Source organism: Sciurus carolinensis, chromosome 6 (assembly GCF_902686445.1).
Source record: "Sciurus carolinensis chromosome 6, mSciCar1.2, whole genome shotgun sequence".
Lineage (NCBI taxonomy): Eukaryota > Metazoa > Chordata > Mammalia > Rodentia > Sciuridae > Sciurus > Sciurus carolinensis.
Window position 1 is genome coordinate 157,565,794 of NC_062218.1, and position 13,706 is coordinate 157,579,499.

Here is a 13,706-nt window from a genome sequence, read left to right on the forward strand (position 1 = left end):
TGATGCCTGGTAGGTGGTCCAGGTGTGTTAGCTGTTGTGATTGTTCGGATGGGTAGCACTGTGGCTCCTGGAAGTCACAGCCTGTCTATCTCTCTCAGCTCCTCAGTCCTTGCTCCTAGTCCCGCGTTTAGGGACTCCATAGGCACAAAAGCCCCCCTCTGCGCAGGCACAGCGTGTGGCAATTAGATGGTGTCTTTGTGACTAGAACAGGGCTTCCCTCCCTGTGGTAGCTGCAGCCTTGCACCAGGGTGCAAGACTTGGACATGAACTGTGGTTGAATTTCAGCCCTCCTGTGCCCTTGTGCAGTACACAAGCTGTACAACCTCACACAGCACACAGTGCTCCTACCCGCAGAGATTTCCTAGAGCCTGCTCTCTTTAATCCACAGCTGTCTTTAATCATGAGTCCCACATTGGATGGAGAAATAAGACACACCCCTGCTGTATTAGCTTTTCATCTCTGTGATCAAATTACCTACAAGAACAACTTAGAGGAGGAGAAGTTTATTTGGAGCTCATGGTTTCAGAGGCTCAATTCATGGCCGACAGACTCCACTGTTGTAGGCCCAAGATGACGGGGAGCGTCGTGGCAGAAGGGAGTGGCAGAGGAAAGCTCTCAGTTCATGGCAGCCAGGAAACCGAGGAGGCAGGGCAGGGACAAAATCTGATCTCCAAGGCACGCCCCCAGGGACCTACTTCCTCCAGCCCTGCCCTGCCTGCCTCCAGTCGCCACCCAGTAGACCATTCACCTTATTAACCCATCAAAAGGACGAACCCACTGATTAGGCTACAGTTCTCATGATCTGGTCCTCTCCCCTCTGAACATTCCAGAGCTTTCCAGGGGCTCCTCATACCCACACCACAGCACATACTACTTGTATGGCAAGCCTGGCAATGCTCTTGGAAGTGGTAAGGGCTGAAGGAGACGGATGTGCGTTCTGGGCCCAGATCCCGCCCAGAGTGAGGAGCAGCCACTACAAAAGAGGTGGGCTGCACGTATTTGTGAAGGACTGAATCAAAGTCCAGTTCCACCAGCACTGACCGAAGGTGAGGGCCTAGGCCCCTCTGTCTGATGGCCCCCCTGCTGAATGCAAGTCAATTCCAGGGAGGCCTGACCTGGTTCCTGCCCCGCCCCCAAGGCAGCAGCAGAGGTGGAAGGCAAGTCCGCACCCCTCCTTCCATCCATCTGGGTCCAGCATTCCCAAGTTTTCTCACACTCTGCTGTGGGACTTGAAGTAAGACACAGCTATGTGACCACAGCAGGACCAACATCGTAACTTGGAGGGTACGGTAACCCTATGGAGTTTTTGTGGGCATTAAACAGGGTAATCAGTGAAACAGGCTTAGCACCATACCTAGAACACAGGAGCACTCAGTAAGTGGTAGTGTGACATATCACAGTGAACTTGGTTCCATGTGTGTTTCCCCCGCTGAACTGATATCTCCTGAAGGGCAGGGTCTGAATGACGTAGCCATCCATGGCGCCCAGAATGGCAAATGTGAAATATAAGGATGGGTGACGGATGGGTGATCCCTAACTGTCTCCCCACCATCTTGACTTGTATTGCAAGGTCTAGACTATATAAGCAGCCTCCTTGTCTCATGCATGAGAACATAGAGAAAGTAAGAAAGCCAAAACCTTAATCTTCTAAAATCTTACTTCTCAAAGGATGGTCCCTGCACAGCAGCATCGGGTCACCTGGGAGCTGGTTAGCAAGGCAGGCTCTCAGGTCACAGTCTAGACCTGGTGAATTAGAGGCTCTTGGACGATGCTCAGTGATTTTCCCATCACACTGAAGTTTGCAAAGCACCTGTGATTCTCAACATTGCCTGCGGGTTGAAATCCCCTGGAGACTCAAAGTCAAAACAGTGCCTCCCGGGGCCCTGGTCTGGCCAGCTGAGGTCCGGAGATGCCTTTGGCCTGGGAGGCCTTGAGAATCCCACACCAAACTCGGGAAGAAACTTCTTTGTAGTTTTGTTGTCATTGGGGTCGGGAACTGGGCTGGAGGTGGTTGCTCCCTGAGGAGGCAGGCGCAGCTGCGGCTGAGCCAGACGGGTCTAAATCACAGGGCCATTTGCACCTCTCACCGAGAGCCAGGGAGCAGGTGCTTCTCCCAGGGCGAAGATGGATTTGTCTGGGTCAGCCACAGTTTCAGACGCTGCCTCCTTGCAGCCTGGGAAGCTGTCACCTGCAGAGTCCTTGCTTCTCTCACCTCTGCCTCCTGAGAGCTCTTGGGACTTGCACTGCCTGGGGAGCCTGGCTGGGAACAGTCACAGAACCAGGTGCTGCTCACCCAGCAGAGACACCCAGGGACAGGCTGCTGTGCCCCTCCGGGGGACACTCTTTCCCAGCAATCGGCTTGATTCCCAAGGTCACCACTCAAATGCACTTCCAGGGTGGGTGGTAGGGGGAAGGGCCTTCTGCCTTTTTGAGCCTCAATTTCCTCTTCTGTAAAATGGGGGGGGGGATTTTTACTTTGTCAGAATTTCTATGAGATTTCTAATGGAAAAGGGACTCTTGCAGCCTCTGGCACAGAAAAAGTGATTAAAAAGAAATGGTCATTCATCAGAGTTCCAATCCATCCGTCGCTCCCTAGCCTGCCGGCCACCTGGGGTAGGCACAGGCTTCCCACCACAATGCCTAGCAGTGTCTGCTGGAAGAGATTGAGGAGCATCACATTTTGTATTTTCATTTTAAAAATTTATATTAATATTATAATGCAGGTTATCTTTTTTGAATAATTTACCCAGATTTAAATTGAGAACAAAGGCTTTCCTCCTATGTCCCTCAACCTCAACCCTTTCTGAGAAGCTGCTATGATTAAGCACTTGGTGTTTGTCCTTCCTGACCATGTGTCATACGCCACCATGTGGTTTGCCCATGCATGTTTGGTGGTTGAGACATGAACCCTGGAACCCAATGGCTGGTATTTACCAATAGTGTGACCTTGGACAAGTTAGTGGACCTCTCAATGCCTGTAAGTCTCCTCTCATTAAACTGTGATGGGAGATCAACTGAGCTTATATCTGCGAGATGTTAAGAATAACACTTGGGACTCAGTAAGTGCTATACCATCAGTTAAGTTAAAAACGAAATCATTCAGCAACTTGACTCATTTAACTATATATTTTATAGAGATGTTAATATCAAAACAGATTGATCTCTCAAATTCCTTTTAATGGCTTCATAGCATCACATTCTGTGAATATAGCTTAATTTATTTAACTGTTTTCTATTGATGAACACTGAAGACGGTTCCAACTATTTCAGTATCAGCGGCGATTTACAAGTGCTATAAATACACGCTGGCATATGCTGGGAATGATCCTCGGAGCAGCTTCCCTGAAGTCGAGTTGCTGGTCACAGGACACATGCATTCAGTGTTGATAGACAGTGTGCAAACCGCCACTCACCAAGCTGTCCTGCGGTACTCCCAATGTGAATGTCGGAGTGACCATTACCCCACCCCCACCAGCACACATTGGAAAATTTCTAACTTTTATTTTTTTCCCATTTTAACATAGAAAAGTAGACTTTGGCTGCACCGAATGAGTAAATACATTCAAATGAGAAAGAACCATTCACAACCAGGGCAGCTGGGATTGGCAGAACTGTTGGGCTGGGGCTCCTTCCACCCGCCATGGGCCCCGCACGGTCCCTCCCCTGGCCTGAGCTCACACCCTCCTCTGCCCGCAGCCTGATGGAGTGTGCCGCGGAGCACCCGACTATTGCCAGGTCGGTGGAGAACTTTGTGAACCTGGTCAAAGGGCTCCTGGAGAAGCTGCTGGATTACCGGGGTGTGATGACCGACGAGAGCAAGGACAACCGCATGAGCTGCACTGTCAACCTGCTGGTGCGTGGCCTAGGGGTCTCCCCGCTGCCCATGTCAGTCCAGAGTCCAGGGGGGTCTCCCCCTGCCCACGCAGTCCAGTGTCCAGAGGGGTCTCCCTGCTGCTCACGCAGTCCAGAGTCCAGGGGGTCTCCCCCTGCCCACGCAGTCCAGAGTGCAGGGGGGTCTCCCCACTGCCCATGTCAGTCCAGAGTGCAGGGGGGTCTCCCCGCTGCCCATGTCAGTCCAGAGTCCAGGGGGGTCTCCCCACTGCTCACGCAGTCCAGAGTCCAGGGGGTCTCCCCGCTGCTCACGCAGTCCAGAGTCCAGGGGGTCTCCCCCTGCCCACGCAGTCCAGAGTCCAGGGGGGTCTCCCCACTGCCCATGTCAGTCCAGAGTCCAGGGGGGGTCTCCCCACTGCCCACGTCAGTCCAGAGTCCAGGGGGGTCTCCCAGCTGCCCATGTCAGTCCAGAGTCCAGGGGGGTCTCCCCACTGCCCATGTCAGTCCGGAGTCCAGGGGGGTCTCCCCCTGCCCACGCAGTCCGGAGTCCAGGGGGTGGGCTTAGCTTGGGTCTCACTCCTGCTCCTCACAGGGAGGTGGTGCTAACAGCTTCTGAAATCAGACAAATGTGGCTTGACACCCCTGCTCTGCTGCCTGCAGCTCTGTATCTTAAGGACATGGCTTGCTTTCCTCATATGGGAAATGGGAATAACGAATCCCCTTTAGCCCTTCATACGTCCCACAGAAGGAAGACGGCAGTGCAGACTGGTCAGCAACGTGAGTTTCAGAGGGACACAGCCCATGGGCTGTCACTTACCCTGAATATTAAAAGAACAGGCGTTGTGGAGATGCTCTCCAGTCTCGGTTAGCGTGTCTCTTACGTGGAGGAAGCAACAGCAGCAAGTTCATCGCCCTGCCCCTGGGGAGCTGGCTTCCTTCTCCCGGCAGGATGGAGTAACACGAATAACTAGGACTTAGAGCAGGCCCATGGGCCAACCTAGCAGAGCAGCTAAGGCCAAACCCAAGCTCTTGCCTCTATTTCAGGAGCTGGCACCGGCCTGCTCCTGACAGTCTCCCTCCTGTGCTGGGCGATTGGCTCAGGAAGGGTGGCAGCGGCCAAGGCGCTACCTTCCGCCATATTGGCCAGCTTTAAAATGTTTTAAATGAACAAAGTTGGCTGAAGCCTATGTGGCCTCCATTACATCAGCCCCCTGTCACTCCCAATGCTCCTGAAATACAAGTCCAATCCCCCCAGTTCTGTTGTGTGGCCTCCCCTTAGTCAACACGGCCTCTCTTGTAGTAGCTTAGATATTGCCATCGATGTTCCAGAATGCTGAGGGGAGTTTAAAGGAATTAAACAGCAGAAAGGAGTCAGTGCTAATATCTCCATGAGGCCCCATTTACAGAAAGAGCAGAAGGCGGCGGGGGTTTTCCAGGAACAGAGAAGCTTCTAAGGAGAGAGAAGCTGGTGGAAGAAATAGACCTTTAGCTGTCAGAACAGGACCTGGGGGAAAGCTTAGGGTAGGCAGTTCTTTGGCAGTCAGACCCTGATAGGTTTGGACATGGGACTTGAATGTGGTGTCAAGAATCAGGGCAGGATGGGGGAGAGGTGCCGAGTGTGGGGAGAGCTGAGGGTTAAAGCAGTTTGCCAGTTTTCCCCCCACCCCCACCCTGCAGGGCTCTCAGGGTGGATCAGGACCTCCTGGCTCAGAATCTATAAGGACTTGTTTAAAGATGTCACAGGATTAGGATCTCTGGTGTTGGAGCCCAGGACAATTACCAGTCTAAATGGCTTCTGTGCTGGAATAGAGACTCAGCTTCCCAAGTCTTGCCAAGTTCAAATGCTTTTGGCAGTGGAATCCCATCATAGCCCTGGAGAGTTCTGTGCTGTCAGGGGTTATGATCTATTACTATTGCTGGGATGTTGTCACTCTCTTTCCAACTCAGGTCCTTGTGACCACAGGCCTGGGCACTGAAAGATTAAGCTGGGCTGCCCTTCAAAGTGGACTTTATCAAAGCAGACTGGCCCCACCATGGAAACCCACCTCTCAGCCTAGAAGACAGCTCAACTGCATCCCCTTGTATATGATGACTGAGGCATTTCCTTTGTCCCTTTATAGTCGGAGAAGTGAGTTTCAAAACAGATTCTCCCAATGAGGCTGTTGAATGCATTCAGCAGAGTAAAATTCCCATCTCAGGAGACCCAGCAGCAAACAGCAACCTCTCATCTCCATCACGACATCCTCTACCCTCAGAGCCTTGCAAAGCAAAACACTCATGGCTGCTTTTCTTCCCCATCTAGAATTTCTACAAAGATAACAACCGGGAGGAGATGTACATAAGGTAAGATTTTTATTTTCTAAATTCAGACCTGCTGCGCTGCCCCCCTACTGACATCCATTGAGGGCTCCCGCTGCCTTCAGGATAGAGTTTAACCTTTTCCTCTTGGCGTTCAGACCCTGCGTGTTCTGATGCCTATCAGTTCCCCGGACTCAACCCTGACCATTCTACACTCTGCCCCATAAACCCCTGGAGCTCTCCCACCTGCCACGTGGCCCTGCTCTTCCCCTCTCCTGGGTGAGCTCTGGGTTGTTCGCATTCATTGCTGACTGGCATGTGAAGCCCTGGTTGGTCCAGGAACACGGTACAGCCATAGGTCAGCCGGGTTCTGAAGGGGAGAAGTACAGAGTTGCATAATGCCTGCTTCCTTCTAGGCCTTTAAAAGATACTTGTTTTAATATATCACAAAGAGTTTTAGGGACATTAGCCTGGAGCAAAAAGAACTTCTTTGCCAATTTTTCTCAGAATCTCATATTTTTTTGCAAAGTTTTTTATTGTTATTTTTTGCTCATTACAAAAATAATATAGACTTTTTACTGAAACAGAATAAACTCATAAAATACAGACAAGCAAAACAAAAAATGAAATAAGTTCCCATAACCCATACATACTTCCAGATCTTTCTGTGTTTGTGCATATATCAAATTCTAGGCATACATTACTTTTTGCAAAACTGGAATTACTAATGATTTATTATTTGCTCTTTCTTTAACTTGACAAGAATCCCATGTCAGCAGATGTATTTTAACATCATTTTTAATGAAACCATTCAACTTCCTTTCCAGAACATACTATAATTTATGTAACTGGTTCTACATTGTTGAACATTTAGGTTGTTTCTGACTTTTTCTGTAACAAACAGCACAACAACAGAATTCTTGGACATATACCTTTATTGTATATGCTTACAAGGCAGGAGTCCCTGAGGTGGAATCAACCAGAAGGTTAAAGAGACAGGTATTCTAAGACCTTTGATATATTCAGTCAAAGGGCAGAGACTTCAAGTCTAAACTAAGTCTGCTCTTACTGAAGATATTTTAGGTTCTTAGTTTAATGTTATTACAGAAGTAGAAACTTTCATTTGGGGCAAACAATAATTCTGTAGGTTGTCCTGAGCTTGGGTCATTTATAACATCATTGACATGACACTGTGGTAGCACCAAGCTTGGGGTCCGAAGGACTCGGGGTCTTCACCCTGTTTTCTCTGTTACATTGGACGAATCAACCCAGGAATTGGTTAAGGTTTCCCCATCTGCAGCGTTTCCATTCCACCTTCTGTTTTGAGGATGAGACAAGATACTATAGGTGACGTGCTGGCATATGGTCCCTCCCTCCATCCTCTTTCCTCTGCCTCCCATTTTAGAAGCACAGATGGCAAATCACAGACCTCCGCAAGCCTTGGAGATTTGGAGCCTATCTAGGAAAGCCATATTTGCCCAAACCAGACATTGCAAACAGGGTATAGTCTGAAAACCTGTTCCATTTGGCAGGCATAGTATTTTAAAACAATTTTTAATCAGTTGCCAAATTTGTAAAATCTAGAGATTTTTACATAAAATTCAAAATTTCCTTCTCCTAAAAAAACTCAGAGGGTTTTGCCACACTGGACCCTCATCCTATCTGACAGCTGTCACCTGCATGGGTGGTGATGGCCCTTTTAGACATGGCAGGAGCCAGCCCCAGGGTCATGAGAGTGTCTCTCCATGGTTCTATACCCTGCCTACCTCATGCCAGCATCTGGAGGTATTTGACTTTTGATATCCTAAGTGAGCTAGCTCATTGGGCTCTTAACAGAAGACCAATCCCTAAGGTTAATAGCAAGAGGAGAGAGTGCCTTGGCCAATGCAGGAGTTGACTATAGCAGGGAGACTCTCCCTTGGGCCCCTCTCCCCCAGTGTTGGGTACAGCCTTCTAAGAGTCTAAGGCATTTGGGGCTGGTGCCCAGCAAATACTAGCTGCTGTCACTATGAAGGTTCCCCTGTGACCTACAGGGGTGCACAGCTGTTCTGTTACTCCTTCCTATCCCTACCAACACCTCCTTCTCACTACTCCTAGTAACTTGGTATATTGTTCCCCAAACAGGTACCTGTACAAACTCCGTGACCTTCACCTGGACTGTGACAATTACACAGAGGCTGCGTACACACTGCTTCTTCACACCTGGCTTCTCAAGGTGCTGTCCCTTTGGATGAAGGAGGTCCAGGCAGGGAACCCCGTGGGGCCCTCACAGCATGTTAAAGAGTTAAAAAAAAAAAAAAAGGAAAAAAGTCAAATGAATTTTGTTTTGATCAGTAGTCCCAAAACATTGACCTGGCAGGATACTTTTCTGCCCTACTTCCCCTGATCACATATGGTTTTAGTGACCTTTACATCTAGCAGTATAACCCCCAAGATATATTTTGCAGTGTTATAGCATCCAAACTGCAACCAGCAATAAACCATTAGTGTGCCCACTGAACTGCTTTCCATCTCTTGAACATTTTGCAATAGCTGGATGAAGTCAGACGATCTCCACTGGCTTTGGAAAAGCTGGGACCCTGGCTCATCAGGGTCTAGAGAGAGTCCCTGCAAGCTACACAGAGACAGCCAATGGAACAAATAAGCACCATCAGCAAAAATCAGGAAGTGCTTTACAAAGGGACCAGTGTCTGCCTGATTGGCCATTGATACTCAGAGCCACAGGGAGCCAGCTCAGGGTCTGCAGGACTCAGCTCTCTCCTAGTCAGTGTCTGTTCTGGGACATGGGTGCTGCTGAAGAGCAATCTCCAAGCATCTGGTACTCATGTCCCAAGAGGGACCCTGAGTGTTTGAGGAGAGAAGGAAAGGACACAGTGTGGGGAGGGCGTTTTCCGTCCTTCAGTCCTGGGGAGACGACTGGCCATGGCAGTCCCTTGGCCTTGGGTAACTCCCTGTGTCCCTCTCCACAGTGGTCCGATGAGCAGTGTGCGTCACAGGTCATGCAGACAGGCCAGCAGCACCCCCAGACCCACCGGCAGCTGAAGGAGACACTCTATGAGACCATCATAGGCTACTTCGACAAGGGAAAGGTAATCTGCTCCTGCCCCCCTCTCTGTGGGGACCCTGGCCACTGGGAAGGACAGTTCTCTCCCAAGCCCTACACCATAACCATCCTCAGGAATGGCAGCTATCCCTGCAAATCTAAATCCGACCCCTTCTTTCCATCTTCTCTCCATCTTGATTGGAAACCTTCCCTTTCAAGTATCAGCATCACTCACTGGACCACTACGATGGATCCTAGGCAGAGTCCCTGCCTCCTCTCCTGCCCTGCCAGCCTCCATTCAGAAAAAAGGGTGATCAGATCACCCGTCTTATTGGGGAGTCTCAACCACTTCCCAGTTCCACTTAGAATGAATGACACAGTCCTTCCTGGGATCGGCAGGGCCTCTGTGAGCTGGGCCCCGACTGCCTCCCCGCTGGGAGCTCTCTTGGCACCTGCTCCGTGCCAAGCTGCTTCCAGTCTCGGAGCCCTGGCACTGGCTTTTCCCAGCTGGGAGCACACCTCCTCCCACTCCCCGCTGGAAGACTGGCTCCTCAGGGCTTTGCTTGTGTGTCGTGTCCCCAAGTGGTTCTCCCAACACCTCCAGGAAAAGCAGCCCTGCCCTGCCTTGGGTCACCATTCCTCCTTCTTCAAAGCACTGGTCGCTCTCAGACATCACCACGTTCATTTTGTTTCTCTTGTCTATTGTCTGGCTCCCCAATTCAGAAGGCCATGACAGCAAAGACCCTCCATGTCCACTGATGAATGGCCAGTGGCCAGAACAGAACCTGACACACAGGGACCAAGGACTTTATCCTGGGCAATTGAGTGGACCGAATGGGCAAATGGCCTTGTGGCACCATTGTTGATCTTTAGCAGCAAGCGTTCTTGGTTGGGTTTGGCCAGGAATTGGGCAAACCAGCAACTGCCCAGCTCCAACTTCCAGTGGCTCATCAGGCAGCAGCAGCCCAGAGGCTCCCATTAGCCCACAGGGGACGTGGCCTGGCAGCTGAGCACTCAGGCTCTGGAGTAGACTCTGGAGCTTTATTCCTTGCTTCTCTACCACCTACAGTTTTCTTGGCCTCTGCAAGACTCTAGTTCTCCTTCCATCATAGTAAGATGCTAATAGCACCAACCCCCTAGCCGTAGGGTGGATATTAGCTGGCGAGATCCACACAGGGAGTCTAGTTAGGAACTGTGCATGGTATACCCAGTACATTTCCATGTCATCGTTGGTACCTGGCTCTGCCACTTCCTCTCCCAGGCTTATCTCAAGCCTCCTGCTTACCCACAGCCCTGCGTCTCCTCTGAGTTGCAAGCCCTCCTTCAGTTCACCAGGACACCAAGTAACACTTAATTTTGATCTTCCTGCTACTGCAGTTCATTGCATCTGCCTTGGTCTGATCTCCCTACCATCCCTGGAAAGATAGAATGAGGTAATGTCTGCAGAAGGGCTTATAAATCCCCCAGGACTGAGCAGTTGGAGAAGACCATCTCATAATTTACAACACTAAGCCTCTTGAGGGCAGAGACTCTGCCATCACTTGAACCTCCTGCCCCACTGGGTGTCAAATCAGAGCTTCTGGTTTGTTTGCTGGCTGGTTAAGTCAGTCACAATGGGAAAGACCCAGAAGGACCTGTAGGACTTTGTCCTCCTCAAGGTATTCAAAGCAGTCTGCCCTGTGCCGAGTGTGCCAAGCGCAAGAGGCATGCCAGTCATTATAGCATTTGCACGGTGCCCTTTGGTTGTGCAAAATTGAGGGAGAGGACAAGGTGGTGCCAAAGCATTTGGGAGCAGAGAGGAGGCAGCAAATGGAGACAGCTCACCCTGAAGACCACTTATGTGGATGCTTCTAGAATGAAGCCCAAACTCCTTAGCACCCCATTCAGCTTTCTTCCTCCACACTTCCTCGGGAAGACCCATTGCTGCAGACACACACAATGGCTCTCAACTCTGTATGTCCATCTTCCCATCCCCTGTCAAACTCCTGTACCCCTCAAAATACAACCGTTACATTCTGATGTCCCGTAAGGGTAGAGACCACCTATTGTCCATCTGCACATCTGCTCAATGGCTGTGCCCATGAACCTCGCCCAGAACCCAGCAGCACTCAGGAATGAATGTCTGAGGCTCAAAGAGATCGGTGACCATCAGAGGTCCCAGGAGACCTAGGAAAGAATAGCAGGGATCTGACTTCCTGCCCTACCCGCTGCCATGGTCTCTTGGTGATCTTAACCCATGGGCAGAGTTTCTCCTCCCGGTTTGCATTAGGTGGGAAGTTTGGTGACAACCTGCACCTGAGCCAAACTGTCCCCTGGTCCAGCCAGGGGCATTTCTTCAACCTTCCTGTTCAGGTGAAGCCCACAGACTTGCTTCCTCCTGGCACAGAAAGCATTTTATGGGGCTCACTAAGCTGTCCACTGTTTACAGCCAGGCTCCTCCACGCGACTCTTGGTTTTATTTCCTGCAGAGAGAGCACTTCTGATAGGAAGCTCACACTGCGTTTCCAGATCTGCCCTCTCTCCTCCCTGGCCTCCTCCAGCTTCTCCGTGAGGGGCATTTTCTATTTTAAACTGAACGTGAAATGGAATGGGTATCCCTGGAGGTGGCCAGGTCTCCAGCCCACCCTGCACCTCCCCTTCTGTGTGCAGAGATTGGTGACCCACTTCAGTCTAATATGGTGGGTGATCTTGGCTTCTCTCCTAAAACAGAGAAGAGAAATTATTTTTAAAGATGGGGAAGCTCTCCTACAATATAACCTTAATTTTTTTTAATACTCCATCTCCACCTCTGCCTCCGCCCAATACTGACCCCCACAAGGAAACCAGAGGGGAAAGATCCCAGGACTGGACATGAGCGCAGCCAGGGTCTGGGCTAGACTTCATCCCCAGAAGCTCTCTGGCTCAGGCCACTTGCTCCCTTCTCTTTGGAAGGTGGGGCCCCCATCCCCCTGCCCAGCCTGCCCCCTGCTGAAGTCATCACAGGTTTAATTGCCTAAGCATCCCTGAGACAGGAATGGAGTCGAGCGACAGCCCAGGCTGGGGTGCCAGCCCTGCTCCTGGGTAGGCCCTTGGTCTGGGCAGGCTCTGTGCCTCCCTGAGTCTCCATTCTCGCCTGGCCCATGAGGATCCCGTCAGTTCCTCTCAGAGCGGTTAGGAAGAAGCAGAGAGCATGGAAATAAGGTATCCCGCCTGCTCCATTATTCATGGAGAAACTAGGATGAGAGGCCAGGGAAAGGTCATTCTTGCCAGGAAGCCCCTGGCTCCCTCTGTGTGAGGCGAGGTCTGGGTGAGGCTTACAGCTCAGTCTAAGGGACACAGTGGGGCTTCCTCAGAAAAGGCTCCAGAGAGTTGGGGTCCCCATAACCTTTGCTCCTGTGACCTTCTGTAGATGTGGGAAGAGGCCATCAGTCTGTGCAAGGAGCTGGCGGAACAGTATGAGATGGAGATCTTCGACTACGAGCTGCTGAGTCAGAACCTGGTAAGGCCTCTGGTCCTTCCTGGTCCCGAGGGAGGCTGAGAGCCTGGGGCTGCTCACAGCCTCCTCTCCCCACAGAGGTTGCATAGAAGGAGGCAGGAGGCCAGGTGGGGCAGGAAAATAGAAGAATGGAGGTGGGCCTGAGGCTGGAGTGAGTCTGAGCTGAGGTCTCTTCCACTAAGTTGGATGCAGCATTAAGTACCTGCGTGGTGTAGGGCAGCGCTCGCTGCTGCTGCTGCTGCTGCTGCTGAATATCCATTAAACACTGCTCCATTTACAGGAAAACTTCCACAAATCACTAAACCAATTAAATAAAAACACAAATTTGTGCTTTTTGATGCTCAGATAAATCACATTAAAATACTCCCCATCTGGCTTTTCCCAGGAGCATCTCCAAGGCCCAGGACCTGGCGGGGAGTTGACCTCTGTGGGGACAAGGCAGAGCATTCAGCTGCTCCCCACCCTGTCCACACCCCACACGTTTCCTGGATGCCAAGACCTCAGGGTCCCTTCCCAATCCACTGAGAGAGGCCAGTCTAGGCGTTTCCGGGAAAGCGTGACATGAGAGTCTGAATGTGAAGAGAGGGGCGCTAGCTTTTTTTTGAGGGGAGGGTGCAGGTATGATGAGCTCCTTACAACAAATAAGCTGTTAGCTGCTTTAACGTGTAAGGTATGATGCAAATCCACACACAGGTGCTGGCACCAGGAGGCACTTAATACCTGCCCCACGGGCTCATCTGCATCGACCTTTGTGGACATGGGAGTACACGTGCCTTCCGGACACGTGCCTTCATGCACAAGCACACACACCCCTGAGACACACCCCTGCACAAAGCACAGGCTCTGTGTCACACTGGCTCCTGTCTAGATCCACACATACCTTCCAGACCACATCAAGTTGAAGTTACCATTGACTGTGAGCTGTGCGTGTGTGTGCGTGCATGTGTGTGTGTGCGTGTGTGTGTGTGCGTGTGTGTGTGTGCACGTTCAGGCACACAGCCCACATCAGGGTTTCTATAGGGCCAACAGCAATTGTAAGAGGCCATGAAGTATAAGGTA

The 13,706-nt window shown here is 50.9% G+C and overlaps 1 protein-coding gene across 1 annotated transcript in view; it reads left to right on the top strand.

The window, feature by feature from the left end:
• The window catches only part of Dock2 (dedicator of cytokinesis 2), a 407,762-nt gene that overhangs the window by 347,276 nt on the left and 46,780 nt on the right, over nt 1-13,706 (top strand). Inside the window, exons 35-39 of the mRNA XM_047555786.1 lie at nt 3,697-3,853; nt 6,134-6,174; nt 8,254-8,344; nt 9,099-9,218; nt 12,561-12,650. Coding sequence (XP_047411742.1) covers nt 3,697-3,853; nt 6,134-6,174; nt 8,254-8,344; nt 9,099-9,218; nt 12,561-12,650 — 499 coding nt within the window. The remainder of the gene's footprint in view (nt 1-3,696; nt 3,854-6,133; nt 6,175-8,253; nt 8,345-9,098; nt 9,219-12,560; nt 12,651-13,706) is intronic.